General features: G+C 37.1%; 1 protein-coding gene across 1 annotated transcript; it reads left to right on the top strand.

Moving 5' to 3' along the window:
* Positions 1-27,148, top strand: CCDC112 (coiled-coil domain containing 112). Its single transcript, XM_066382043.1, has 10 exons — positions 1-242; positions 7,471-7,592; positions 11,907-12,028; positions 14,551-14,640; positions 18,647-18,722; positions 19,136-19,526; positions 23,615-24,028; positions 25,522-25,617; positions 26,312-26,430; positions 26,635-27,148. Exons 1-10 carry the CDS (start codon positions 126-128, stop codon positions 26,663-26,665), a joined length of 1,578 nt encoding a protein of 525 aa, XP_066238140.1. The 5' UTR covers positions 1-125; the 3' UTR covers positions 26,666-27,148.

The raw sequence follows: 27,148 nt of genomic DNA, 5'->3' as shown, positions 1-27,148 counted from the left end.
TCCACGCCCGGTTTGGTTTCTCAACAGAGTCCAGCAACAGAGAGAAGCGTTTGCAGAGCCCGGAGCTCCCGGATCCTGAATCCTCGGGTCAGGGTGGTCGCAGCGCACAGGCGGGGCGGCGAAAGATGGCCGCCCTGACAACAGTCGTGGTGGCTGCGGCAGCCACCGCGGTCGCCGGGGCTGTGGCGGGGGCTGGAGCGGCGACCGGGAACGGCGTGGGAGCAGCGCCCATACCGCAACAGGTAAATTGCGGCCGGGCTGTAGCAGGCCGGGAGCCTGTCTGGGAACCGGCGTGGGCGCGAGGGTGCTGCAGGCCCCGGAGGTGGGATTGGAGCCCCAGGCCCTCGCTGAACAGGCGTCCTCTGCAGCGTGGCGCCCAGGGGCGCGGGGTAAGCCCCCGGTTGCTCGGGCCTGGCACATGCTGGCCGTTGCGCTTTGTTCGCCTGTGCCTTTAACTGCTTTTACTGAAAGCCACCTCTAATCGTGTTGGAGTCAAAGACGACCTGGGTGGAAACCCTGACTCTATCGTTTCCTAATGTGTGATAAGAACATACTATCCTCTCGATGGCTCAGTTTCTTCCCTAAAAAATTGGGAGCTGTTAATATGCACCTGCCCGACACATGAACATTGTGTCTGGAATCCCCTGGTACATACCAGTGCTTGGTTGGAGAGAGATTTCGTGCCAAGTAATTGGAGGCTGCTCTATTATTGTGCCTGCGCTGAGAGTACAAGTAGGAATCAAACATGGGATGATCCTAGGCAGATGTGTTTTCAAAGATCCTTTTGGGTCCCCTTTGTTTACAGTGAGGACCGGGGGATCCCTTGAGGAGAATTGTTGTATTCAGTTGCTCAGGCCAAAAATCTTGACACCTCTTATTTTCTCCCAGCCCACACCTGAAGCATGAGCAATTCCTGTCTGTTCCACTTTCAGATAAATCCAGAATCCCACACTTCTCACCACTACCCTTGTCCACACCTTCATTTCTCCCTGGCTGAAATACTTTCCTGATTGGTTTCTATTCTTCCATTCTTGCCTTTCTAAAGTATTCTCAACAGCCAGGATGATGCAGTTCAGTAATGACATTTTTCTGACCAGAAGCCTCTAAGAGGTTCTTGATCTAACAGTAAAAGCCAACATCCTTGTAGGGCTTACGAACTGCTCCCACCACCTCATCTCCAGTTCCCCGATCTGAGTCTGCTGCGGCCATCCTGGCTTCCTGGTGGTCCCTCAGACATGCCAAGCACTCTCCTACCTCAGGAACTTTGTAACTGCTATTCTCTCAGCTTAAAATGCTCTTCCCCATGGTTGGCACCGGCGCTGCTTTCAGATGTCTTTGTTCAAAATGCTGTGTGAACTCAGGGATTCTTTCCATAATCTCCCTAAACTGAATCCCTTTACCCAGTTGAACTGTCCCCTTTTCTGGTTTTCTTTCTCTCCATAGCTTTTAATATGATATATTATATCTATTGTTTAGTTGTCTTTCTCCAACTACCACCCAGCCTTGGGGATGTACACTCTCTAAGGGGAAAGACTTTTAGGAGTTGTATTCACTATTGTATTCCCAGCACCCAGAACTGTCCTGTATAGTCCTGGAACATAATAGGTGTTTGTGGCTTAGTCCAAACCTAAAGGAAGGCTGTTGTGAGCTGAGGACAGGTTCCATCTTTTTTTCCCTCTAAGGAAATACAAGTGTCTTTACTTCCATAAATTCAAGAAATTCCACCTTAGGCAAATTTTCTCACACATCCTCTATAATTCTCTTTATTATTCTAATTCTGGCCCAAATAACTTAGGAAAAAATTTTTAAAAATGTAAAATTACATAGTATCTAAAATATTTTTTAAATGCTTCTAAAATATTTTCTTAACTGTGTGACCCTAGAGTTTTAATCATCTTGCTGGCTTCCTCCAAGAAAACTTTCTGGCTTTAGTTCAAAGCAATTTCTTTCCTATTTTTTTTCAAGCAAGAGAAAGAGAAGAAGGGGAAAGGAGAGAGAGAAGAAGCATCAAGTTGTAGTTGCGTCACTTTTGTTGTGCATTGCTTCTCATACATGCCGTGACCAGTAGGCTTAGGCTCTGCCAGTGACACCTTGCTCAGGCCAGCAACCTTCGGGCTGAAGCCAGCGACCATGGGATCATGTGCTCAAGCTGGTAAGCCTGTGCTTGCCAGACGAGCCTGTGTTCAGGACAGTGATCTCAGGATTTCAGACCTGGGACCTCTGTATCCCAGGCCAATGCTCTTATCTGCTGTGCCACTGCCTGGTCAGGCTCTTCCCTAAATTCTTAAACCGTGTTTTACCTCATGATTTGCAGTTCTCACAAGTTGCTAAATATTATTGATGTACACTTTTATCACTCCACTGGGGTGATTCTCAGAGGTTTGTCTTCCCAGAGGTTGGATCGGAATCACTCGTTGAGTTGTTTCAAATATTGTATTAGTTCCTGACTTTTAGCAATGTGGAAGATATTTTTGGTTGTCACAACTGTGGGAGCCTGGGGGAAAGTTGTGTGTGCCACTACCATCTAGTGCAGGCATGGCCAACATGCAGCCCGCGGGCCAATTCTGGCCCGTGTAATGAGTTTATGCGGCCCGCGATTAAATTTTTAATATTCTCCGCTACTTTAAAATCTGAGCTACTCGGAAGTGGAAGCGTCTTTAATTATTGGAAATCGAGATATTTAAGAAGATAGTGATACACGGAAAAGAATTCCGCGTGTGACTAATCTAGGGTTAACTTCCAATAATTGGTCAAATGAATTTACGATACTTCTATATTTAAAAAAAAAATTCCATTATAAAGATTTACAACTTTTGTACTCATCTGTACTCGATATGAACTGTTTGACGTTTAGCGGTGATGTGAAACCCACATTCTTTTAGGCGGAGTTTGCCAGTGTGCACCCAAGGTCAAACAATTAGTTCGTTATTTTTGTGGTCAAATGTACTGAATCAAGTGGCATTGTAGCATAGACAATAGCTGCAGTTGATAACTGAAAACGTGTCCAGGCTGTTTGTAAAACGAAATAATTGTTTTATTTGCGATATAACCCCTTCAAGCTCATTCTATTAATTAAATATTGTTTCGATTGATTGCGATGGTTTGGATATTTATACAGTATGTAGTTATATTTTTATTAAAATATATTTTATTCAAATAATATTGTATATTAAAATTCTTTTCACTCACATTTATTCATAAACAAATTACATAATAAAATTTTGTTTACTTAAACGAATTGTTTTTGTATTTAACATTTTTTAATTTTAATATTTTATCCGGCCAGTGAAAAAATGTTTTCTTTCTAATCTGGCCTGGGGCAAAAACTGTTGACCACGCCTGATCTAGTGGGTAGAGGCCAGAGCACAGCCCCCCACAACAAAAAGTTACCTGGTCCAAAATACTAATGGTGCTGAAGTTGAGACACCCTGCTTTATACCTTCTCAGCACAGTTGACAGTCACAGCTGTAATGGGGTAGAACTAACTCTTCAGTTAGTATTTGGGTTTTTTAAAAAAGGAATTATGTAGAATCTTTGCTGTACCATATTATGATTTTTGAGGAATTTAACTATGTGTTTATCTGTCTTTGTACTTTCCTACACATACAACTATACACTCAAATTCTATAGCCTAACACTGCACTTGAATATTTGTCATGTGGTTACATGAATGAATGTTCCTACTGATTCTTTTTTTTACAGAGACAGAGAGGGACAGATAGGGACGGACAGATAGGGACAGACAGACAGGAAGGGAGAGAGATGTGAAGCATCAATTTTTCATTGCGGCACCTTAGTTGTTCATTGATTGCTTTCTCATATGTGCCTTAACTGGGGGCAGGGGGCTACAGCAGACCGAATGACCCCTTGCTCAAGCTAGCAACCTTGGGCTCAAGCTGGTGAACCTTGCTCAAATCAGATGAGGATGAGCCCGCACTCAGGTCGGCATCTGACACTCTCTCCACTGCGTCACCTCCTGGTCAGGCTGTTCCTACTGATTCTTAACAATGAAACCAATTAGTATTTTCTTAGAATAATTTTCCTGATGACTACCTCATGATATTGGAAATGTCCACCAAAACATCTAAATTTCCTGTTTTAGTTTTCTCGGACTTCCATAACAGCATACCACAGACTCGGTGGCTTAAATAACAGAAATTTATTTTTTTCCCAGTTTTGGAAGCTGGGAAATTCAAGATCATGGTGCTGTCAGGGTTGGTTTCTCATGCAACCTCTCCTCCTGGCTTGTGGACAGCCACTTTCTTGCTGTGTCCTCACATGGCCTTTCCTCTGTGCACATGTAGAAAGAGAGAAAGGATGAGAGAAAGAGAGAGAGAGAAAGACCTGGTGTGGTCTGTTTTATTATTAGGGTGCTAGTCCTGTTTGATTAGGACCCCATCCCTATGACCTTATTTAACGATAATTATTTCCTTAGAGGTCCTCTCTCCAAAAATAGTCACAAAGGAAGTTAGGGCTTCAACAAATTGGGGGGGGCACATAATTCAGTGCATTACAGTTCCCTTAAGTTATTTTGGAATCATTATCTTTAAAGTTTTAGAAATATTTTATATTCTATTTTATCGTACAACCTCCATAGGTTGTGGAATTCCATAAAATTCTCACCCATTATGAAAAAAAATAATGTATTCTATCTGTGCTTTTTAATATTTATGTATTATTTGTTTATTTTTTCCCTCAGCCATTTCCTTCCAAAACTGATGACTATAACTCTCTTTATTCTTCTTTCAAATGCCATTTCCCACTTAATCATTTTAGCTGTTGAACTGTGACTTTTTAAAAAGTATATTTAAAAAGTCACTAGTTAGTGTATGTCCTGGTTTTAAACTATGATAGGCCTGCATCTTCTGTTTTTTGTTTGTTTGTTTCTAGAGATCTCCCTGTGATGGCCTGTATTTTATGGGACTTGGCTGTCTGGAGTAATCCTTCAGTAATATTACATTACTTCTTTAATTTAAATGATTACTTAAAACCAATTTCCTGTAGAAGATCACACACAACCATAGGATTATGTGTATGTCCAGGTGTAATAGACTGAGAATACACACCACCCCCTACCAAAGATAATGACATCTTAATCCCCAGCACCTATGAATATTTGACTTATATGATAAAAGGGACTTTGCAGATGTGATTAAATTAGGATCTTCAGATGGAGAGATTATTCTGTCTTATCTGGGTGGCCAGTGTATTCACAAAGGTCCTTGTAAGAGTGAGGCAGGAACATCAGAGTCGGGAAGGAGATGTGATGATGGAAAGAAGATGAAGTGATTTGAGGAGGGGACCAGAAGCCAAGGAATGAAGGGATGGCCTGTAAAAGCTAAAAAAAAAAAAAAAAAGATAGTGAGGAAGTGGTTTCTCCCCTAAAGCCTCCAAAAAGAATGTAATCCTATCAGTATCTTAATTTTACTCTTGACCTCCAAAATGGTAAAAAAAATAAATTTGTGTTGTGCTTTTTTTGTGCTAAGTTTGTCACAGTAGCAATAGGAAGCTAATACACCATAGAAGACATGAACAGGCCTAAGATTTTATCTTTGGCTGATCTTGAAACTCTTTTCATGAAAGAAGTGAAGGCTAAGCTAACAGTGTAAACTGCTTGTCAAAGTGTTGAAGGCATGCCCGAGCATGCAGATAGATTTTTTTTCTGCAAAGGCTGGGAGACTTATTGGTTGAAGATGTCTGAGAAAATCTCAGACCAACCAGTCATTAGCTGACAACTAAGCTAACTAAGGAGAGTTAAGTGCCATGGAAGCAAAGAAAATAGACTTTACTGAATTAGCTGAGGAAAGTGACTAAACAAACAGTAACAACAACAATCCTTTGAGGGAGAAAAATCTCACTTTCAGGGTTGCTACATTATATTATTTAACAGGTCCAGATTTTAACAAAAAAAAAAAAAAAAGGAAAGAAAGAAAGAAAGATAAGAAAAGAGATGAAGAAAGAAAAAAAAGTATGGTTCACACCTAGGAGGATTTTTTTAAAAGGCAGTAAGGTAGACTTCCCTAAAGAAGAGTACATGTTGAACATAATAGACAAAGACTTTAATCCCCTATTTCAAAGATGTTAAACTAAAGGAAACCATTTCTAAAGAACTAAAATAAAGTGTGAGAATGATGTTTCACCCAATAGAAAATATCTATGAAGAGATAAAAATTTATAACAAAGGGACTAAATAGAAATTCTGGAGTTAAAAAGTATAATAACTCAAATGAAAAATTCACCAGAGAGACTCAACACTAGATGTAAGCTGGCAGAGGAATCAATAAACTTGAAGATAGGTCAATTCAGATTATCCAGACTGAGGAACAGAAAGAAAAAAAGAATGAAGAAAAATGAATGGAGCCTCAGAGACCTGTGAACACCATCAAGTGTCACAAAGGGAGAAGAGAGAGAGAAATAGAAGGGGAAGGGTATTTGAAGAAATAATGGCTGAAAACTTCCCAAATTTGATGAAAAGATATCAATCTATGCATTGTTGTTGGAACTCAACAAACTCTAAATAGATCCATACCTAGACAAATCATAATCACAATGTAGAAAGCCAAAACTAAAAAGAAAACTTTGAAAGCAACTCAGTGTATATATATTATATATACAAGGGATCCTCAGTAAGTTTAATGGCTGATTTCTCATCAGAAACCTTAGATTCCAGAAGGGAGCTGGACAGTCAAAATGCTAAAAGAAAAGAACTGTCAACCAAGAATTTTATGTCCAGCAAAATTATTCTCTAAAAATAAAGGACACTACATCAAACTAAAGAAGCTTTTACATAGCAAAAGAAACCATCAATAAAATGAAAAGGCAACCTACTGAATGGGAGAAAATATTTTCAAATTTTATATCTTATAAAGGGATTAATATCCAAAATGTACGAGGAACTCCTATAACTCAACAGCAGAAAAACAATACAATTAAAAAATACACAGAGGAAACAAATTGACATTTCCCCAAAGATGGCATACAAATGGCTCACAGGTACACGAAAAGGTACTCAACATCATTAATCATCAGGGATATGCAAATCAAAACCACAACAAGATAATACCTCACACTTGTTAGAATGGCTGTTATTAAAGAGACAAGTAATAAGTGCTGACAAGGATGTTGAGGAAAAAGAACCCTTGTGCACTGTCGATGAGAATATAAATAGGTGCAGCCACTATGGAAAAGAGTACAGAGGTTCCTCAAAAAATTTAAAAAAACAAAACCACCATATGATCAAGTAATTCCACTTCTGAGTATTTTTCAAAAATAAACAAAAACATTAACTTGAAAAAATATATGCACCCCATGTTCATTGTAACATTTTTTACAGTAGCTATTGATGGGTGAATGGATAAAATTATCCCCTGAGGACCTCCATTATTGACATTCCATCTCTGAAAAATGTCGCACCTTCATCTCTTACCATTTTTATTATTGAGGGTAAACTTATTCTTATTTTTTATGCAGAATGATGGCTGTTTTGGTACTTCAGGGGGATTTCGTCCTTTTCACCTTCAGAACTGGAAACAGAAAGTTAGTCAGCCTAAGAAAGCAGAATTCATACGCACAGCAGAAAAACTTAAAAATCAGTAAGTATAAGAACATTATCTTCAAATAACCTTACTAGCCGTTATATTATGAATTGTGTATAAAGTTAATTCTACTCCACCCTGTCTAATCTCACATTAAGTTACAAAATTCTGGTCAATGGCCTTTCAAATACAAAACAGGAGAAAGTTGGGAGGTGTGAAATAGACATATGATAATAGAGTATTTAATATGAAGTTAATTTTAAGTAGAGTTATTAAATTTTACTTATTTTCACCATTTTGAACCAGTGTATTTCAAGGGGAACAAAACAGTTATTTCTTTAGACCTCATATATCAGATAACAGATTGAATACATTTTCATGTATCATGGTAAGCACTTGATGAATATTTTTGAGTGAGTGGATAATTTTAATGAAAAGTATGTATCCTTGAGTTATTCTTGTGAAGTGTCCTTTTATTTGGTCTCCCTCCCTTGATCTCTGCCCCTTTCATATCCATCTGGCACATTATGACTAAGCTAATCGAGAACTTTTAATTTGTAGTGTAAATATATTTTTTCCTTAAATAACTATGTATTGAATATTCAGTGTTGCCAGCAGCACCATGATATGGTATATATCATGAGGAATGATAAAATAATTAGAATTCAGAGCACTCAACCTTACCCTATACTTGAGAACTTTATCGAAACTCTGATTTGAAGTTTTACAGAATCAATTTGCTAAAGAACCCTGAGAAAAGGAGGCTTGTAAGAAACGATCTTTGGATCACAATTAGTGGCAGCTGTCTGTATAGAGAGTCTGCCAATAAAAAAAGTATGCTGTTTGAAATTTGAAAAGTTGTACTATACTAGAGGTTTTGGAGATTGAATTATTTATGTGGTACTTTTAATATTCAGAATTTGAGAAGATTCAGTTTTATTTTCTTTGACTTCAAATGTATTACCTTAGTTAGAATTGTACTACAGGTTAAGGGTTCTGATTTGTGTTTCATTCGAGGCAGGCAATCTAACAAGTGGTTAATATCCATATATATAGCAACCCAGTAGATTATGTCAGTATCAATACCTTGTCTACTAGTATGAGTTGGTTTTGCAGCTCTGATTAGGCTTTCTTCATCTGTTACAAGGTTTTGAAAAAACTTAGTGGAAGAATATTAGAAAAATCCATTGGCAGAATATTTCTGTCCAGCAATTTTCATTGCATGCAAACAAAAAACACAATTTGTAATACAATTGTTTTATTTTCAGAATAGGTAATACATTCATATGGTTTAAAAATCAATGTATATCAAAGGGTACACAGTGAAAGGTCTCTATTTCTCCTGTGATCCCAGCCACCCACTTCTCTTTGCCTTACACAACAATGATTTTTAGTTTCTTGTGTATTATACGACAGATATTTTATAACCTTTGCTTATAAGGAAATAAAATACATAAATTCATATTTTGTCTTTTTATATAAGTGGTAACATCAGTTTGGGGTCTTGCTTTTCTTTTTAACTTAAGATTTTATCTTAGATACCAAGGAATTGTTTATCTTGTCAGGCATGATCATAGCTTTATAGTTATGTAAGTCAAATGTCTATAATCTCTAGAGATGCACACTGAAGTATATATGTTGAGGTGAAATTACATAATGTAGTTGATCTGATTTAGAATACTTGAGCAAACAAAATAAAGGAAAAGAGAAGTAGATGAACGAAGAGAGGAAAAAGAGGTAAAATTGATGAATCAGAGTGATATGAGAGGTATAATATCGTTTAAGAGTATATAGGGAGTCAGTTGACCATTTTCTGCTTTTGGGAATGACTGATATTTTCATATAAACTCTTTGTTATAAAGTATGTCTTGGAGATCTTTCCTTATTGGTACATGGAACACAGCACCACTGCATTGCATTCCAGTATACGATTGTGACATAATTTAACCTGCTCCTTAGTGGTGGACATTTAAGTTATATTCGATCTTTTATGATAACAAACAATGTTGCAATTAATTGCAGTATTCACATATCTCTACATCATTTTGCATATGTGTGAGTGTATCTTTAGGAAATAGTCCTAGAAGTAGAAATGCTTGGTCAAAGGTATATAAATATACAGGTGATATACTGCCAAATTGTCCTCCATAGACTATTTACAATTTCACCAACAATGTATGAGAAGACCTATTTTTCCACAGTTTTCTCATAAGAATATATTATTATTTTTTTTTCTTTTTGTATTTTTCTGAAGCTGGAAACGGGGAGAGACAGTCAGACAGACTCCCGCATGCGCCCGACCGGGATCCACCCGGCACGCCCACCAGGGGCGAAGCTCTGCCCACCAGGGGGCGATGCTTTGCCCCTTCGGGGCGTCGCTCTGCCGCGACCAGAGCCACTCTAGCGCCTGGGGCAGAGGCCAAGGAGCCATCCCCAGCGCCCGGGCCATCTTTGCTCCAATGGAGCCTTGGCTGCGGGAGGGGAAGAGAGAGACAGAGAGGAAGGAGGGGGGGGGGGGTGGAGAAGCAAATGGGCGCTTCTCCTATGTGCCCTGGCCGGGAATCGAACCTGGGTCCCCCACACGCCAGGCCGATGCTCTACCGCTGAGCCAACCGGCCAGGGCAAGAATATATTATTTAAACTTGCCATTTTGGGTCAGTCTGATAGGTGTACCATGGTATAGTTTTAATTTTTATTTCTTCTATTGTGAGTGAGGTTGAGCATCTTTTTATATGTTTGACAGTTTGTTTCCATAATCATCCTTTATTTTTTAAAATTAAGTGAGAATAGTGGAGGCAGAGAGACAGACTCCTGCATGCACCCAACGCACATCCACTGGGTGAGGCTCCCTGTGGGGCCATGCTCTGCCCATCTAGGGTGTTGCTCTGTTGCTCGGCAACCAAGCTAGCCCCTGAGGTGGAGGCTGCAGAGCCATCCTCAGCACCTGGCGCCACTTGCTCAAATCAGTCAAGCCATGGCTATGGGAGGTGGGGAGAGAGAGAAAAAGAGAAACAGAGAGAGAAGGGAAAGGAGGAGGGGTGGAGAAGCAGATGGTGGCTTTTCCTGTGTGCCCTGACTGGTAACCAAACCAGGGACATCCACATACTGGGCTGATGCTCTACCACTGAGCCAACCAGCAAGGGCCCATAATTGTCTTTAGAATATTGTTATAGGTTAATATTTCTAATCCAGGAATGGTAAAACATAACTTACTGTCACAGTATATCCTGTGTCAATGGTAGAATTTCTATTTGATTATAGTAATTTCCCCCACCCCAACTGGTGCCTACATGGGCTTCCCAGTCTTCAGCACTGGGCTCCAGTAGCCACCTTTACTCCGTTAGAGTTGACCTGCAGGCTGAAACCTATTTGCTCTTTCTGATGTCCCTATTGATCCCTCTCCCCTGAGTCTTTGGGGCAGCCAGGTGGGTTCTGCAGCAGTCTTGTTTTGCCAAGTATGCCACTTTCCTCTGTGTGTGCCAAAGTGAAATAGATTGGGAGCTCTGCTTTAGATAATTGCCCCTCAGGTTGTATGAAATTAAGTCAATGGCCAGAGATACTCTACCACTCCTTATGCCCAGGATTAGTGGAGAAGTATTCATATTAATTTCCACCTTCTGGGAGAAAGAGAACAGGTGTTGAGAAAATAAAATTTTTTATCCAACCAAAACAGTTTCTTGAGAGTACAATGCTTGTTTTGTTTTTCCTTAGGATTCAAACTAACAGTATGACTTTTACTGGTAGATGGACTAAATCAAAGACGCTTTGAAGTAAATGTAGACAATATCCCTTAACTATACTAAAATTTCTATTTTTATTGTTTGCCTCTTGAAGGTTTAGTTTTATTAATAATATTCATCAGTTGCATTTCTATAGTACATTTTCACTGTATAATGATCCCTTAAACTTATTATCTCATATAATGTTAATCACAGCCTTTATCGTTAGTGGAGAGCTATTATTACTCACATTTTAGTGGTGAGGAGGTTCCTACCAGGAAATGGTAAATGTCTTGATTCAAGTAATAAAATTACCAGTATCTTCTGTTGGAAGCAGCCGTCATCAGGGGTGGCCGTTTTCAGGCCACTGTGAGATTAGGATGGAATCAGTAGTCAGACTTACGTATTTTCAAGGCAAGTCTAAAACTGCATTTTCTTAAATTAACATTATATAATTTAAATAATTTAAATTACTTGCAATTTTGGTTGAACTTAACTCTTTTCTAGCTAAAGTTTTGATATCTTAGCCTTATTATCCAAGTTATTATATTTTGACTCCTATCGAGTTCTGATTATTATATGTGTCTTCATATTTTAAACAATTAAAAATATATTTAAGTCATATTTATACTATTTGTTTCTTTTCCTGAAGAGTTATTAACATAGAAAAAGATAAACACAGTCATTTCTACAACCAAAAAAGTGGCTTCAGAATTGAGCATAGTATGCTGGAAGAATTGGAAAATAAATTGATTAACAGCAGGAAAACAGAAAGTAAGTTCAGTTCATGATGAACAAAAACTGTTGAGTGCTATAAAGTTGTAGTTTTGCCTTGTGCTTTGTATTTGTGCATTGCCTGCCATGTTTCCTATCAAGACACTTTCTAGTTAGTAATGGGTTTGTCTTTTAGGGCTATGTATTTATTTTGTCAAGCTGTTATTTAGTGATTCTAGTTGGATTGTTCTCTGTGTATATTCCAATTTAATATGCAAAAGAGGGTTTTGTTTTTTGGTTGACAAACTAGTTAATGTTATTAAAATTTCTTAAAATAAAGAGAAATTAATCCCTGGACAGCCTGGTCTTAGCTCATAACCCCGGCTTTGTTGACTGAGACCTAGACTAAGAACACAGCAACAGAGTCAGAACCTGGTACTTAATAATATATAGTATGAAGTGATCAGGTCACGGAATCCTGTAAACCTGAGTTTACTTGTCTGTGATCTAACACCTCCGATTTCTACCTCAGGGGAGCTGTCTTGTGCATCCCATGAGATAATATATGAGGAACTGCCTTACAGAGTACAGAAAATGTTTTATTGTTTTCTGTGAATATTAATCATTGTTAATAGTATATTAAATATTGGCCTTAGAAAAGACTTCTACAGGAATACTTTATTTAATTGTAGAGTAGCTTTTATATGTTGAAAGATTCTTAAGTTATAGTAAACTGCTTAGCATTGCTTGAAGGAAAAATAGTGGTTATCAACTAACTATGCTTTATAAAATACTGACTATAGCTATTATACTGTTTATGGTAATCCCTTATAGCCAATTAAAAGAAGTTCTTAATAAGTTTTTTCTTTCAGAATATAAGATTGCACTATTTCAAAAGTCATCTTATGTTAGGTAATGGCAAGAATCATTCTCCCTCCTCTGAATGATAATGGGACCTAATATAAAAACTAAATTTTCAGTTCTCCTCTTTGATTCATAGAGAAATCTAAACATCCCTAGCTTAATATGCTTAATTTCCCTATGTTCTTTTGTAGACAGATGAGAGGCTGGTCTTTCTCTTAATCATACCACTAAGTAGCGTCTCCGTTCTCTGCATTTTAAGTCACTTCATTTTCTCTTTTATAAAGGAACTTTATTTTTATTTTTTATTTTTCTGTTATACTTTTGCCTCTCTTTATTCATACTTTGTGTTTATCTTATCTAGGAGAGGAAGGAATGCACTCAGTATAAGAATATAGATGCCCCTCCCCCTCCATATTACAGCCCAGAAGTAGAAAATACCTCCCTCTCCTTACCTCAAATATCATGCCACCATTTTAGCCTGCACTTACGTAATATTGTACTTCAATGGTTTGCCTATGTAGAGCAGCAATTCCAAATGAATAAATAAAAGGTCACTTGCCCTATAATGATATCACTGTTGCTGATCAAACTATGGTGAAAACAAAACAACAAAAACACTTTCCTAATTACTAGAGATGTTTATTGACCTAAATTTCCAATCATGAATAAGACCCTATAAAAATACATTAGGTAAAGTTCCCTATAAAAACACGTTAGGTCAAGTTTCTGTTTTTCTGGAGCACTTGAATTTTAATTAAAAAGAAAAAAGGCCAGTCACTTTTATTTTTTTTTCTTCACTTATACATATTGGAGGTTTGTTTTGGATATTAACACTGGCTCCAAGCCTATAGGTAAACTTTAAAAAAATAATAATAATTGCTCTTAAGGACTTTTGGACAGAGCTATTTAGTACTTCATGCTTATTTATTGGGGTAAAAATAGAAAGGCATCATATTATGATAAAATAATATTACTATTATATAGAGAGCTATATGAATGTAAATATGTGATTTTAGCCTAGTGATTTAAATAAATACTAAAGATTATTACTTCAGAAGGAAAATATGGAAGAGAAATTCAGTCTTTCTGTTGCTGGTACTGGAAGAACATCTGAAAATGTCTTTAAGACCTCCTCTGTTTTTCAGGCTTTTATTGTGGGACTGACATTTTTAGGCTGGTCCTTTGGGTGAGCTTGACGACCTAAAGTACAGATACCACAAAGTGGCACCTGAGGCACTTGGTAGAGGCTGTTGAGAGTGACACTAGTGGATATCACCAGCTCCTGGCTTAGGGGATGTGGTTAGATGAAATTTTCATTAGGAAGTTTGCCAGTATTTAAAGAATTTAAATTGTTTAGACAGTTTTAATATCCCCAAAATAGAATTGATCTATTTCAAATTCTATTTCCATAAATTTTAACAAGTTAAAAAGAAAAGAAAAATCTATTGATAAAGAACAAAACATGAATAAGCCTAAACTGCTGGTTCATGTATTTAAAAGTGTTCAATAACGCAGTCTCTACAGAATGAAAAAAATAAAAAGCCATTGTAGTTTTAAATATTGGAGGAAATTAAGATATGCTTTCTTTAGAGCAAGTTTATTTATTAAAATGTTCAAGCTATTTTGACATTTAAGTAACCAGTCTTTTGTGTAGAATCCTGAATTGTAACCATGTTTGTCATAGAATTATTTTAAAGTACGTTTTTGTTTCCTTATAGGAGCAAAAATTCAGCAACAGTTGGCCAAAATACATAACAATATAAAGAAACTTCAGCATCAGTTAAAAGATGTGAAGCCTACTCCTAATTGTAAGTATATTTAGATTATATATATGCTTTTTTTTTAATTGTTAAAAATTTTTTTTTATTTATTGAATTTAGCAAGAGAGGATGCTTCCAGATGATGCTTTAACCAACTGAGCTGTCTGGCCAGGGCATATTCTTAGTCTTATATACAGTATTAGTATTTTCTATTGTCCACTTGAAAAATTGATACTTTTCTAATAACAATTTTTCTACTTGGCATTAATGGAACTAAACCCTACTTTACTAATTAGATACATTGGAGAATTGTACTACCTGACATTTACATAATTTTTAAAATGTTTAAAATGCTCTAACTCCTTACAAATTATGAATTGGGTAGAATGGATATTAGGGTCATTTATAGCAACATCAGGGTGGTTAACTCTTTCATGAGCCAGCACGAAATTTCTGGTGGGCCAGTCTGTGACCAGTGGTTGAAAAACACTGATTTATAGGATGGAGAATCTGTGGTATGGAAAGATTCAGATTTGGCCAATGAAGAGGAAAAAAGACTGATTTCCTGATTCTTAGCCAGTGGTTTTGCCATCATTTACTTTTTAAATAACTGCCTTGGCCTGACCTGTGGTGGTGCAGTGGATAAAGCGTTGACCTGGAAATGCTGAGGTCCCCGGTTCGAAACCCTGGGCTTGCCTGGTCAAGGCACATATGGGAGTTGATGCTTCCAGCTCCTCCCCCTTCTCTCTCTTCTCTCTCTCTCTCTCTCTCTCTCTCTCTCTCTCCATCTTTCTCTCCTCTCTAAAATGAATAAATAAAAAATTTAAAAATAAATAAAAATAAATAAATAAATAGCTGCCTTTTAGAGGCATTTCAAACTATAAAAATGATCCCTGAAAGTATAGTCTTTATTTAGAGGCATTTTGAATACCTGAAGAAGGAGTTAAATAGTATTGTGGCAAAATACTAGTCATAAAAAAACAACTAGATATTTGAAAAGAAATTGTATCCTTACCCTTCTGTTTTTATCAACATTCATTCCTGAAGGATTGAAGCAGTGAAGTGCTCAAGATGAATGGTCTTAAGAATCAGACAGATGTTGAGTCAAATCCTTGATCTATCAGTTATGTGACTTTAGACAAGCTACTCAACTTTTCTGAGCTTTCATTTCCTCAGCTCTCTGGTAATAACCACAGGCCTAACTCAGTGTTGTTGAGGGGATGAGGTGAGACAGTTCACGTAAAGCGCTTGTGTAGTTCTTGTAACATAGGGATCACTAAAAAAAGGGCAAATATGAATGTTATAATTTGTTAAATTAATATATGAACTAAACACTAGAACATGGATTAGTATTTTTTATAATTGTATTATAATTTATAAGAATGACAAAGATTAGAAACCATAAAGAAAAAAGTGGGCAAAATTGACTACTAAAAAAAAACAACACAGATCCATAAGCAAACTTGAAAGACAAGTTAGGAAAATAATAGCAATATATATGTAACATAGAAAGCAAATATATAAAGAGTGCCTACAAATTAGAGCAACAAGGATAAATAACCTAATAGAAAAATGGGCAAAGATTATAAGGTCCATTTTACAGTAAAAGAAATATAAAACACATTAAAAAAGGGAGCTCGGGCTTACTAACCATCACAAAAAAATGTTCATTAAATCAATGATGATATTTGCCTTTCATTTGGGAAATAATTAAAAGTACATGAGAAGGAGCACTCTCAGGAACTATAAGTTGGTAGAGGTTTTTTGAAGGACAGCGTGGTGGTATCAGCGTACGGGAAAATGGCCACGCTTTTTTTTATTTAGCATTTTAAGTTTTATCAATTATCCTGTAAAAAATATTTAAGCATGCAAAAATTACATGCAAAGATATTTATTACAGTACAGGCGGTCCCCAGGTTACATGTGAGATAGGTCCTATAGGTTTGTTCTTAAGTTGAATTAGTATGTAAGTTGGAACAGGTACATGTACCTACTAAATGCAACTTAGATGTTTTAACATTGTATTTATTTTTGCCTTTCTGTGCATATAAATACTTAAACATTCTTAAATACAATCTTAAACAATCTTGGATGATGCAGAAGATGATGGACTTGTTGGAGAGGATGGGACTGGAGTTAGAGAGTCTGGATTTGGTTCTGCTGCTGGAGTCAGTTTCTTGAAGTAGGCATCAAGGGAAGTTTATACAGAGCTTTTCTTTTTCTCATCATAAATGGCCCTATAGCATCTCAAGGCCTCAGTAACTGTACAGTAAACTTTGGTGAACCTCTCTGTATCAGGATCTTACTCCTCTAACTTTACCATTCCTGCTTCAGTGAGATGAAAGCATCAGCTTACTCTTATGTATAAAACTTGTTCGGTTCTGGAGTTTCTTGGTCCCTATTTCCTTCCCTAGATGCTGTCACCTGCTGCTCTAGCTCCATAATGTCTTCATAATGTTTTAGTCCTTTTGCCATGAAAGTCGAGTAACTCTATGGTATCATTTTTACTAATGTCCAACTGCAGTAAATTACCGATTGCCCTTATGGTGATCCATTTGTAAGTGCGAGTTGTATGTAAGTCAGGTGTTTGTAACTTGGGGACTTACTGTAAAGTGTGATCAGTTGGAGAATTATTTAAATGAATTGGGGTAGATTTAGATAATGAAATAGCATATACTCAGTTAACCACAGCATTTTATTAAATAAAAGCTGCAAGTGACAAAGCCAGTTTAAAATGGTGATGTTTATGTCATGGGATGATAGTTCAGTTGGTTAGAGCATCATCCTGATATGCCAAGATTGTGGGTTCAATCCCCAGTTAAGGCACACACAAGAGTCAACCAATGAATGCATAAATAAGTAGAATAACAAGTCAATGTTTCTTTCTTCCTCTTTCAAAAATCAAAACATTAAAAATTTTTAAAAACCCTGCAAGTTACGTCTGACCTGTGGTAGCACAGTGGATAGAGCATCGACCTGGAATACTGAGGTCACTAGTTTGAAACCCTGGGCTTGCCCGGTCAAGGCACGTACAAAAAGCAACTACTGGCCCTGGCCGGTTGGCTCAGTGGTAGAGTGTCCGCCTGGTGTGCAGAAGTCCCAGGTTCGATTCCCGGCCAGGGCACACAGGAGAAGCGCCCATCTGCTTCTCCACCCCTTCCCCTCTCCTTCCTCTCTGGCTCTCTCTTCCCCTCCTGCAGCCGAGGCTCCATTGGAGCAAAGATGGCCCGGGCACTGGGGATGGCTCCTTGGCCTCTGCCCCAGGCGCTAGAGTGGTTCTGGTCGCAACAGAGCATCGCCCCCTGGTGGGCAGAGCATCGCCCCCTGGTGGGCGTGCCGGGTGGATCCCGGTCGGGCGCATGCAGGAGTCTGTCTGACTGTCTCTCCCCGTTTCAAAACCCTGCAAGTTACAAAACGGTATGTGTAGTATGAAATAGCTTTGGTAAACAATAATAATATTTAATGATATGTATTTATAGGAAAATTTGTAATAAAAATATTATAGTCCTAAAGATTAGCTTTTTAAAAGCACATTTTTTTATTTTTTAGACTAAAAAGTGTTTTTTATTTTTATTATTTATTTATTTATTTTTGTATTTTTCTGAAGTGAGAAGCACGGAGGCAGAGAGACAGACTCCTGCATGCGTCCTACCCGGATCCACCCAGCATGCCCACCAGGGAGCGATGCTTTGCCCATCTGGGGCGTTGCTTTGTTGCAACCGGAGCCATTCTAGCGCCTGAGGGGGAGGCCATGGAGCCATCTTCAGCGCCCAGGCCAACTTTGCTCCAATGGAGCCTTGGCTGTGGGAAGGAAAGAGAGATAGAGAGAAAGAAGAAGGGGAAGTGTGGAGAAGCAGATAGGTGTGCTTCTCCTGTGTGCCCTGGCCAGGAATCAAACCCGGGACTTCCACATGCTGGGCCGATGCTCTACCGCTGAGCTAGCTGGCCAGGGCACAAAAAGTGTTTTTTAAATTAAGAGAACATTTCATTTCTTTCTTAACATTTAATTCTTAGTCATACTTAAATGGTATAATTTTTCTGTTTTTCTTTGCAGTTGTTGAAAAGCTTAGAGAAATGATGGAAGAAATCGAAAATGCAATTAACACTTTTAAGGAAGAGCAGAGATTGATGTATGTTTTAAAGACATTTTAATATAAAATTATTGACCCCTCTCTCTACATATGTATATTTACAATAACTGTCCACTAGGTTGTTATATATAAATCATTTTATTGTTATATATTTAATATTAGTCTTACACAAAAGCAATGTAACATCTTTATTCTTTTGTTTTAGATTTTAGCTTGCTTTTCATGTTTAAAGTGAATTTTCATTTATATCTGGACACTAAAATCTCACATAAGAGTTTGGAAGATTGTTTTATTCTCTGAGGAAACTTTCTTAAGACTTAAGTTTATAAATGTTAATCATGTTAAATGGAGAGGATGACACAAAAAGAGCAATAGTTTTAAGTAAAAGGAAAAATAAAGGGTTAATATGGATTGGTTTGTATCTTATTCAGACTTTATTTTTGAAATTTTAGATATGATGAGCTTATTAAAGAAGAGAAAACAACTAATAATGAATTGAGTGCCATATCAAGAAAAATTGACGCCTGGGCTTTGGGTAGTTCAGAAACAGAGAAAGCTCTCAGAGCAATGTCAAGCAAAGTTCCTGTAGACAAAAGAACATCAAGTACTCTTCCAGAAGAAGTAGTAGATTTTGAAAAATTCCTTCAGGAAACAGGAGGGCGACAAGGGGGCTGGGATGATTACGATCACCAGAACTTTGTAAAGGTGAGAAATAAACATAAAGGGAAGCCAACATTTATGGGAGAAGTTCTAGAACATCTTCCTGGAAGGACACAGGATGAAGTTCAACAGCATGAGAAGTGGTATCAAAAATTTCTGGCCCTGGAAGAAAGGAAAAAAGAGGTAATAATAATTTAATCGCTATTATTTATTGTATACATCTGTGTTCCAGGCACTATGGTAAACTATTTAACATTTATTAACTTTACAATGACTCCATTAGGTATATTTTAGTCCCCCCTCCCCCGCCATCTATAGAAGGTAAAACAGTCATTGAGAAGTTGTTACTTAATACTTAACTAAAGGGAACTATAGTTGGACTTTCTCAAGAACAAACATTTCTACTCCAACAAATAATATGGTGAGCCAGAAAACTTGATTGTGGACAAATCCCTCTGTGTCCACCGGAAATGTGAGAAATCTAGATCTACTCAGGCTTATGATAAAAGGCATCTTACCATCAAAGGCCGCATGGTTTTCAATAAAACAATAAAGAGGCAGTAGAAAAAATTCTTCGACTCTTGAAAGTTTCATTGAGGTTTAGGAACTTCAGCTTCATTATTTATTTGAAAAGAAAAAAATAAAAATTTTGATTATGCCAGAGGAAAAAAAAACTTTTTTGTATGTGTGTGTGTGGCAGAGACAGAGAGAGGGACAGATAGGGACAGACAGACAGGAAGGGAGAGAGATGAGAAGCTTCAATTTTCTGTTGTGGCACCTTTATTGTTCATTAATTACTTTCTCATGTGCCTTGAGGGGGAGCAGGGAGTGCTACAGCAGAGCAAGTGACCCCTTGCTCAAGCCAACAACCTTGGGCTCAAACCAGTGACCTTGGGCTCAAATCAATGACCTTGGGCTTCAAGCCAGCGACCTTTGGGCTCAAACCAGTGACTATGGGCTCATGTCTGTGATCCCACGCTCAAGCTGGTGAACCCACACACGCTCAAGCGAGATGAGACTGTGCTCAAGCCGGTGACCTCAGGGTTTCAAACCTGGATCCTCTGCATCCCAGTTCAAATAACTCAAGTGTAGCAAATATCTAAAAAGTTCCATTTTCACAAAAATATTTTTCTGGCTTTGGTTTAGTTAGGACTTCTCAACCTTGGCACAGTTGACTATTTGGGAAATACTTTGCTGTGACTACTGTCATGTGCATTGTAGGATTAACAACATTCCTGGTTTCCACCCACTAGATGTTTGTAACACCCCCTTAGTTGCAGTTATCAAAAATGTCTCCAGACATTGCGAAATGTCCTCTAGAGCAGTGGTCCCCAGCCCCCGGTCCACAGAGAAAGAATAAATAACTTACATTATTTCCGTTTTATTTTTAAAAAATGACCAGATACCCTCTGTTACATCTGTCTAAGACTCATTCTTGACGCTTGTCTTGGTCACGTGGTACATTTATCCATCCCACCCTAAAGGCCATCTGTGAAAATATTTTCTGACATTAAACCGGTCCGTGGCCCAAAAACGGTTGGGGACCACTGCTCTAAAGGGCAAAAGTTGCTCCTGGTTGAGAACCTTGAGTTTAGATACTCGAAGTCTGACTCGTTTGCTATAACCACAAAATTATGACTCAACAAATGACATTCCTAAGGAGCATTAAAGAAATGCTGATTCCATGTTTAGTGTAAGTTTTTAGAGGAAATAGCCATGGTTTATTGTTTTATCTTTTCTAATTAAGTTAAATATAAGGAAATTGAAATTTGGGACTTTAAGAACAAATTTGAAACATAAGTTATTTTTTTGCCCTGGTTTAGTTGGTTAGAGCATCATCCTGAAGCTCAGAGATTGCCGGTTCAATCCCGGTCAGGGCACATACAGGAACAGATGGATGTTCCTGTCTGTCTGTCTCTCTTTCCCTCTCTCACTAAAATCAACTTTGAAAAGAGAAAGAAGAAACATAAAAACCTCAAAATAAGGCTTACCTATGGCGGTGCATTGGATAAAGTGGCCACCTGGAATGCTGACCTCGCTAATTAAAACCCCAGGTTTGCCTGATCAAGGCATATAGAAGAAGCAACTACTAGGAGTTGATGCTTCCAGTTCCTCCCCAACCCGCCCCTCTCTTTCTCTCGCTCTCGCTCTCCTGTCTCTAAAAAATCAAAAAATAAAATCTTAAAAAAAATAACTAATGGTGGAGTCTTGGTAGCATTGTGCGGGGTGAAATAAGCGAATCAGGGGAAAACAGGAACTGCAGGATTCCATGCATTGGTGGGACATAGAAGCGAGACTGAGGAGCATGGAAGGGGGTGGGGGGAGGGAAGGAGGGGGAGGGGGAGGGGTACAGAGAGAACTGGATGGAGGGTGGCGGAGGACGATCTCTTCGGGTGATGGGTATGCAACAGAACTGAGTGACAAGATAACCTGGAAATGTTTTCTTTGAATGTATGTACCCTGATTTATTGATGTCACCCCATTAAAATAAAAATTTATTTATAAAAGAAAAAAAAATAACAAGCTATTAGGAATTATTTGGACTTTTTCCTTGATACTAAAAACATGGAATCCCCTGGACCAGCAAAGGGGTCGAGTCCATGGACTAGCAAAATCGACATCACCTGGGAACTTATTAGAACTTGGAAGGCACCAACAATAGACATAATCCAAACTCTGGGGATTATCTGTTTTAACAAATTCTCTAGGTTATTCTGTTATAAGTATAAGCTCAAGTCTGAAAACCTTCTTTTAAACAACAAAAAACCAGACACAGTATCTTATCTAATAAAGGTTAAGCACCTTGATTCTAGCTTACTCTTCTTGTTCCTAACCCCTGTTTCCTGATATTTGATGACTGATTGAATGTAAGGGTGAGGTAGGAGGGGTGTGGAAATGGAGGCTTCATTTGCTGGAGTAGGACATACTGGAGGAGGAGGAGAAATGTAGTTGATATCTACTCATGCTGAGTAGGAGCTTTACCATTTTTATCTGTTTGCCTAAATAAAGGTGCTTATTTTTAGACATGCCCTCAGCTTGCTGGCCTGAGCACCCTCGTTTATCTTATTCTCACTTTCAGGAATGTCCTTTCTTTTGTTCTCCCTCAACTCCCAGCTATCAAAATCTGCCTAGAGAAGAAGCTGCTGCTTTCTTGCCCACTCAAACATGAGTAGTCTCGTTCAGAACTTCTTACTAACATTTTGCTTTTCTAGAATATATTCTAGTATTTCTGTATGTAGCCTATCTCACCCAGAACAATGCTACTCAAAGTTGGACCGTGAAGTGAATGTTAGTTTGTAAACTGTTACTAGTCTTTGGTGAGATAAAGTGGTTGAACTAGAATCAGCTGCCTGGTTAGTACATTATTTAGTTCAGTTAACTTTTCTTTTTTCATAGAAAACTTTCTCATTGAAGGAAACAGTATATTGATTTACATTCTGGCATGAATCCCTGATATTGTTGTGGACTGGCACATTGACTAGCAGTATACTAGATGGCATTTGGTATTACTGTAATCATTTATGGTTCTTATTGCCTTGTAGAGATAACACATATTATAAGGATTGAATGAATGAATGAATGAAAAACCATGAGGAAAGATGAGAGAGGGCTGCTAGTATATCTTTATATATCCCATGTATATCAATGGAGCTAATTTCCTTTTTTTTTTTTTTACACTTATGAAGTACTGTGTACCAGGCACTGACTCATTTAATCTTTACAATATCACTGCTTGAGAGGTGCTACCCACCACTCTTACAGATGAGCAAAATAAAGATAGACTCATCCAAGGTCATACCTAGTAAATAACAAAGCCATGATTTCGGTCCTAAATAGACTAGCTTCAGAGCCCATGCTTTTAACTATGCCACTTTTTATTCTTCTGATATTTGAACAAAGAAAGGTCACTCAGAAAGGATTCTAAGCCTAGAAAGAGAATTTGGAAGCATAAGTGAAATGATCAGAGGTAAAGGATGTTTACCATGAACACAAACAAATGAGGTGTAGTCCTTGTGAACCTAGGGATAAAGAGAAGAAGAGGCAGCCCAATAGAATAAACCATTATTTAGTGTTTTAAGAGACACATTAATTTTTTTAAACAGAAGTAGAAAAAATTGCAGTGGTTAAGACAAACAAACAAAAAAACACATGAAAGCCCAGGCAACCAACAGCTACAATCTATTCATTCTAGAAGGATGGACTTGAGGTTGTATTTTAAAGTGCTTTTGGTTATTAAAAATATTTTTCTCTTGCTCTGTGTTCTTAATCAGTCTATTCAGAATTGGAAAACTAAAAAGCAGCAGAAAAAAGAGGAAAATTTCAAGTTTAAGGAAAAGGCAGAGAACACACCTATGCTTTTTCTTAACAAACAAGAAGTTAATCAAATGCAAAAAGAAGAACAAAGAAAGAAGCAGAAATTGGCAGTGGAAGCTTGGAAAAAACAGAAAAGTATAGAAATGTCAGTGAAATATGCCTCCCAGTTAAAAGAAAAAGAAGAGAAAGAGAAGAGGCAGCAGAGAGAGCGCCAACGCCAGTTTAAATTAAAATTACTACTGGAAAACTACACCCAGCAAAAGAAAGAACAGGAAGAATTTTTAAGACTTGAAAAGGAAATAAGGGAAAAAAAAGAAAAGGCAGAAAAAAGGAAAACTGCTGCTGATGAAATTTCCAGATTTCAAGAAAGAGTGAGTAAATATATTTGTTTCCTAAATAATTTTTCTATGCTACATAGGGGTATTACTTCCAGATTCAGTTCAGGAAAAATTGAGTTCTTCTGATATGTTCCAGTGGTCAGCAAACTGCGGTTTGCGAGCCACGTGCGGCTCTCTGGCCCCTTGAGTGCGGTTCTTTGGCCAGCTTAGGAGTACCTAAATTAAGTTAATAACAATGTACCTACCCATATAGTTTAAGTTTAAAAATGTGGCTCTCAAAAGAAATTTCAATTGTTGTACTGTTGATATTTGGCTCTGTTGACTAATGAGTTTGCTGCCCACTTACACCTACCAAAATGAGTAAGCCATACTCCCTGATATTGAGTAGATTGTAGTCTAGTGGGAGAGATAGATGTGCAAGTAGATTTCTGTATAATGTGGAAAATAGTGTGGTGATTGAAGGGTGGACAGAGTATTTTAGGAGGGAAGCTTACCATAGGTACTAGTATCAGAGAGAAGTGATACTTGAGTCTGTAAGGAGAAGAGAGGGGAGACCTCTCCTAGCAGAGGGAATAGCATAAATGACAACTTGGAGGAGTGCAACAGTGGTTTGGGAGGGAAGCCATAAACACTTCAGTATTCTTAGGGCATCAAGAGGGAGATAAGAACCAGAAGGAGAGAAGGCTAGAAAGGTAGTCACAGGCCAGGCCATATTTCCTTTCTTGTTCATTGCCCATCTTCCAAGATGGCAGCGTTTGTCATTTTGTTCAGTCCTGTACCCTGTACATTGTAGATCTTAAGGTATACTTAAAGGAATCGAGGCTAGTGCTGAGCTGTAGAATTATAAGTGATTTTAAACAAGTATTTACAAGAAAAATGCTAATCAAAGAAAGAGACTGGAGTCTTTTCAAAGTGGAATTTAGTTCAAAGAGTATTAAGATGAGGAATGTACTTTAAAATGAAAAAGTATACAAATGAGATATACCTGTTACTAATATAACTGTGATGAAATATATGCATCAAAATGCATAACAATAATATTTATGAAGCAAAAATCAAGAGAAATACAAAAAATAGACCAAAACACATTATTAGTGGAATATTTTTTAGTCTCTATAAAAAAAACCTCTCTAAATAACAGAATGCTCCTCTCCCCCCAAAAGGCAAGCAGACCACATAATAAAAAATGTAGAAAAAAGAAAACCTGTAAAACAAAAAATTATAAAACCGGATATAGCTGGATTGATAGTGAAAGTGGGCTTAACTCATCTATTAAAAGAAAAGGAGTTTTAGATCAAACCATAAAATAAGAAACACCAAGAAAAAGGTTATTCCAAAAGGATGTGCCCATATTCCATTTATATTCAAAGAAAATAAAGCCTCTCCTCTTATTAGAAAAGGTCAATATGGAAGGAATATTGATATTTAAGGTGATTTAATTTTACTTGAGACAACTAAACTCTGAAACAAATTCTAGTTTATTTTACTTTCTTAATCTTATTTTTTGTTGTTGGTATGTTTTTTAGGATTTACATAAACTCGAATTGAAAATTCTTGAGAAGCAGTCAAAGGAAGATGAAAAGGCAGAAAAACAAAGAAGACTGGCAAAACTAAAAGAAAAGGTATTCTACCAAGATTAATTTGTTTTTATTATCATAATTCCTTGATTTGAAAAGATACAAACATAATCCATTTTCTTTATATTCAGCTTTATTTCTGTATCATCTTTAAAATTTATACTTATTTACATGTTACATAGCACAGCTTAGTACAGTTGAAGCAACTATTGTTTAAGTTATACCATTTTCCATTATAAGAACCTCATTTTTTTTACCTTAAATTAATTCTCGTCCCTACTCTGTTCTTTTTTCCCATTGTTTCTATATGAACCTCTGTTTTAGACCTATGGCAGCTATGAGCATTGCTTAATCTCTGGTGAGACTCATATTTAAAGATATTGACAGCTCTCATGGATAAAACAATGAATTTCTGGTAGTTTTTAATCCTAAATTTATTGTCTGACTATGCCACTATGACTTTGCTGCATGGTATCTCCCTCATAATGGATATAGAATAAAATAATTGAACTAGATAAATAAACTAAAGTAACAGTTTATTAATAGATTGATGTATGTAGTGCAAATTTTATTTTAGCTATATGAGCACAATGAGAAGTTTACTGAAGAGATTATAAAAAGTTTTATTTTTTAGTTAATATCAAATACTTCAGACTTGCTCTGTGTTACTATGGATCTTACAAATACAAACTTAATTGTTTATATAACTTAACTGACACTTATTTTCCTTCGGTTACAGGTTGAAAACAATGTTAGCAGAGATCCCTCTAGGCTTTACAAACCTACAAAAGGTTGGGAAGAACGGACCAAAAAGTTAGGACCAACAGGCTCTGGGCCACTTCTGCATATCCCACATAGGTAAGAAGGAGTTAGAATGGTGTTTACTTTATAATAATTTAATAATTGCGTTTTTATATTTTATGCAACTCCTTTATGTATATTTTACAGTAAAAATTTGAGAAAACAAATCTACATACATTTTTAAAAGTTAATGTTTAATCAGTTAGGATTTTAAAAGAATTTCATATATATTTATAATTGCTCTTCTCTTCTTCTCCTTAGGGCTATTCCAACCTGGAGACAAGGAGTTTAGAAAAGAATATGCGATAATGAAATTGGTATTCAGTTGATGAGAATGTTAGCATGTTCAGCCGTAATAGGACAGAATGACTAAACGTGTTTAAATGTCACTAGCCTAGACAGACAGATTGTTGTGTTGCATGTGAATTGATAGGTATATTAAGTTCCAAGTGATACTTTCTTTAGTAATTCCTGTAAATACCCTCTTACATTACTAAGATGGTATTTAATGTATGTTGGCCTATTGTTGATGTTAAAGTTTTTAAAATAAGTTTATGTTACGAACAGTATTTCATTTAAATACTTAGAACATTTCAAAGATATTTTGTTTTTGTCATCGCATTGCAAAATAAATTGGGACAACCACAGAGTGACATTTTTCAAACCAAAATTTTGTAACATTTATATCTTGGAGGTAAGTTAGTTTAAATAACAAAAATGTAAAGGTTTGTTTTGTTGAGTTATGTATGAAATAAGTACTTTTTCTTAGTTTAAC

This window comes from Saccopteryx leptura, chromosome 4 (genome assembly GCF_036850995.1).
Source record: "Saccopteryx leptura isolate mSacLep1 chromosome 4, mSacLep1_pri_phased_curated, whole genome shotgun sequence".
NCBI classification, from domain to species: Eukaryota; Metazoa; Chordata; class Mammalia; order Chiroptera; family Emballonuridae; genus Saccopteryx; species Saccopteryx leptura.
This window is presented reverse-complemented; position numbering and strand designations above follow the sequence as displayed.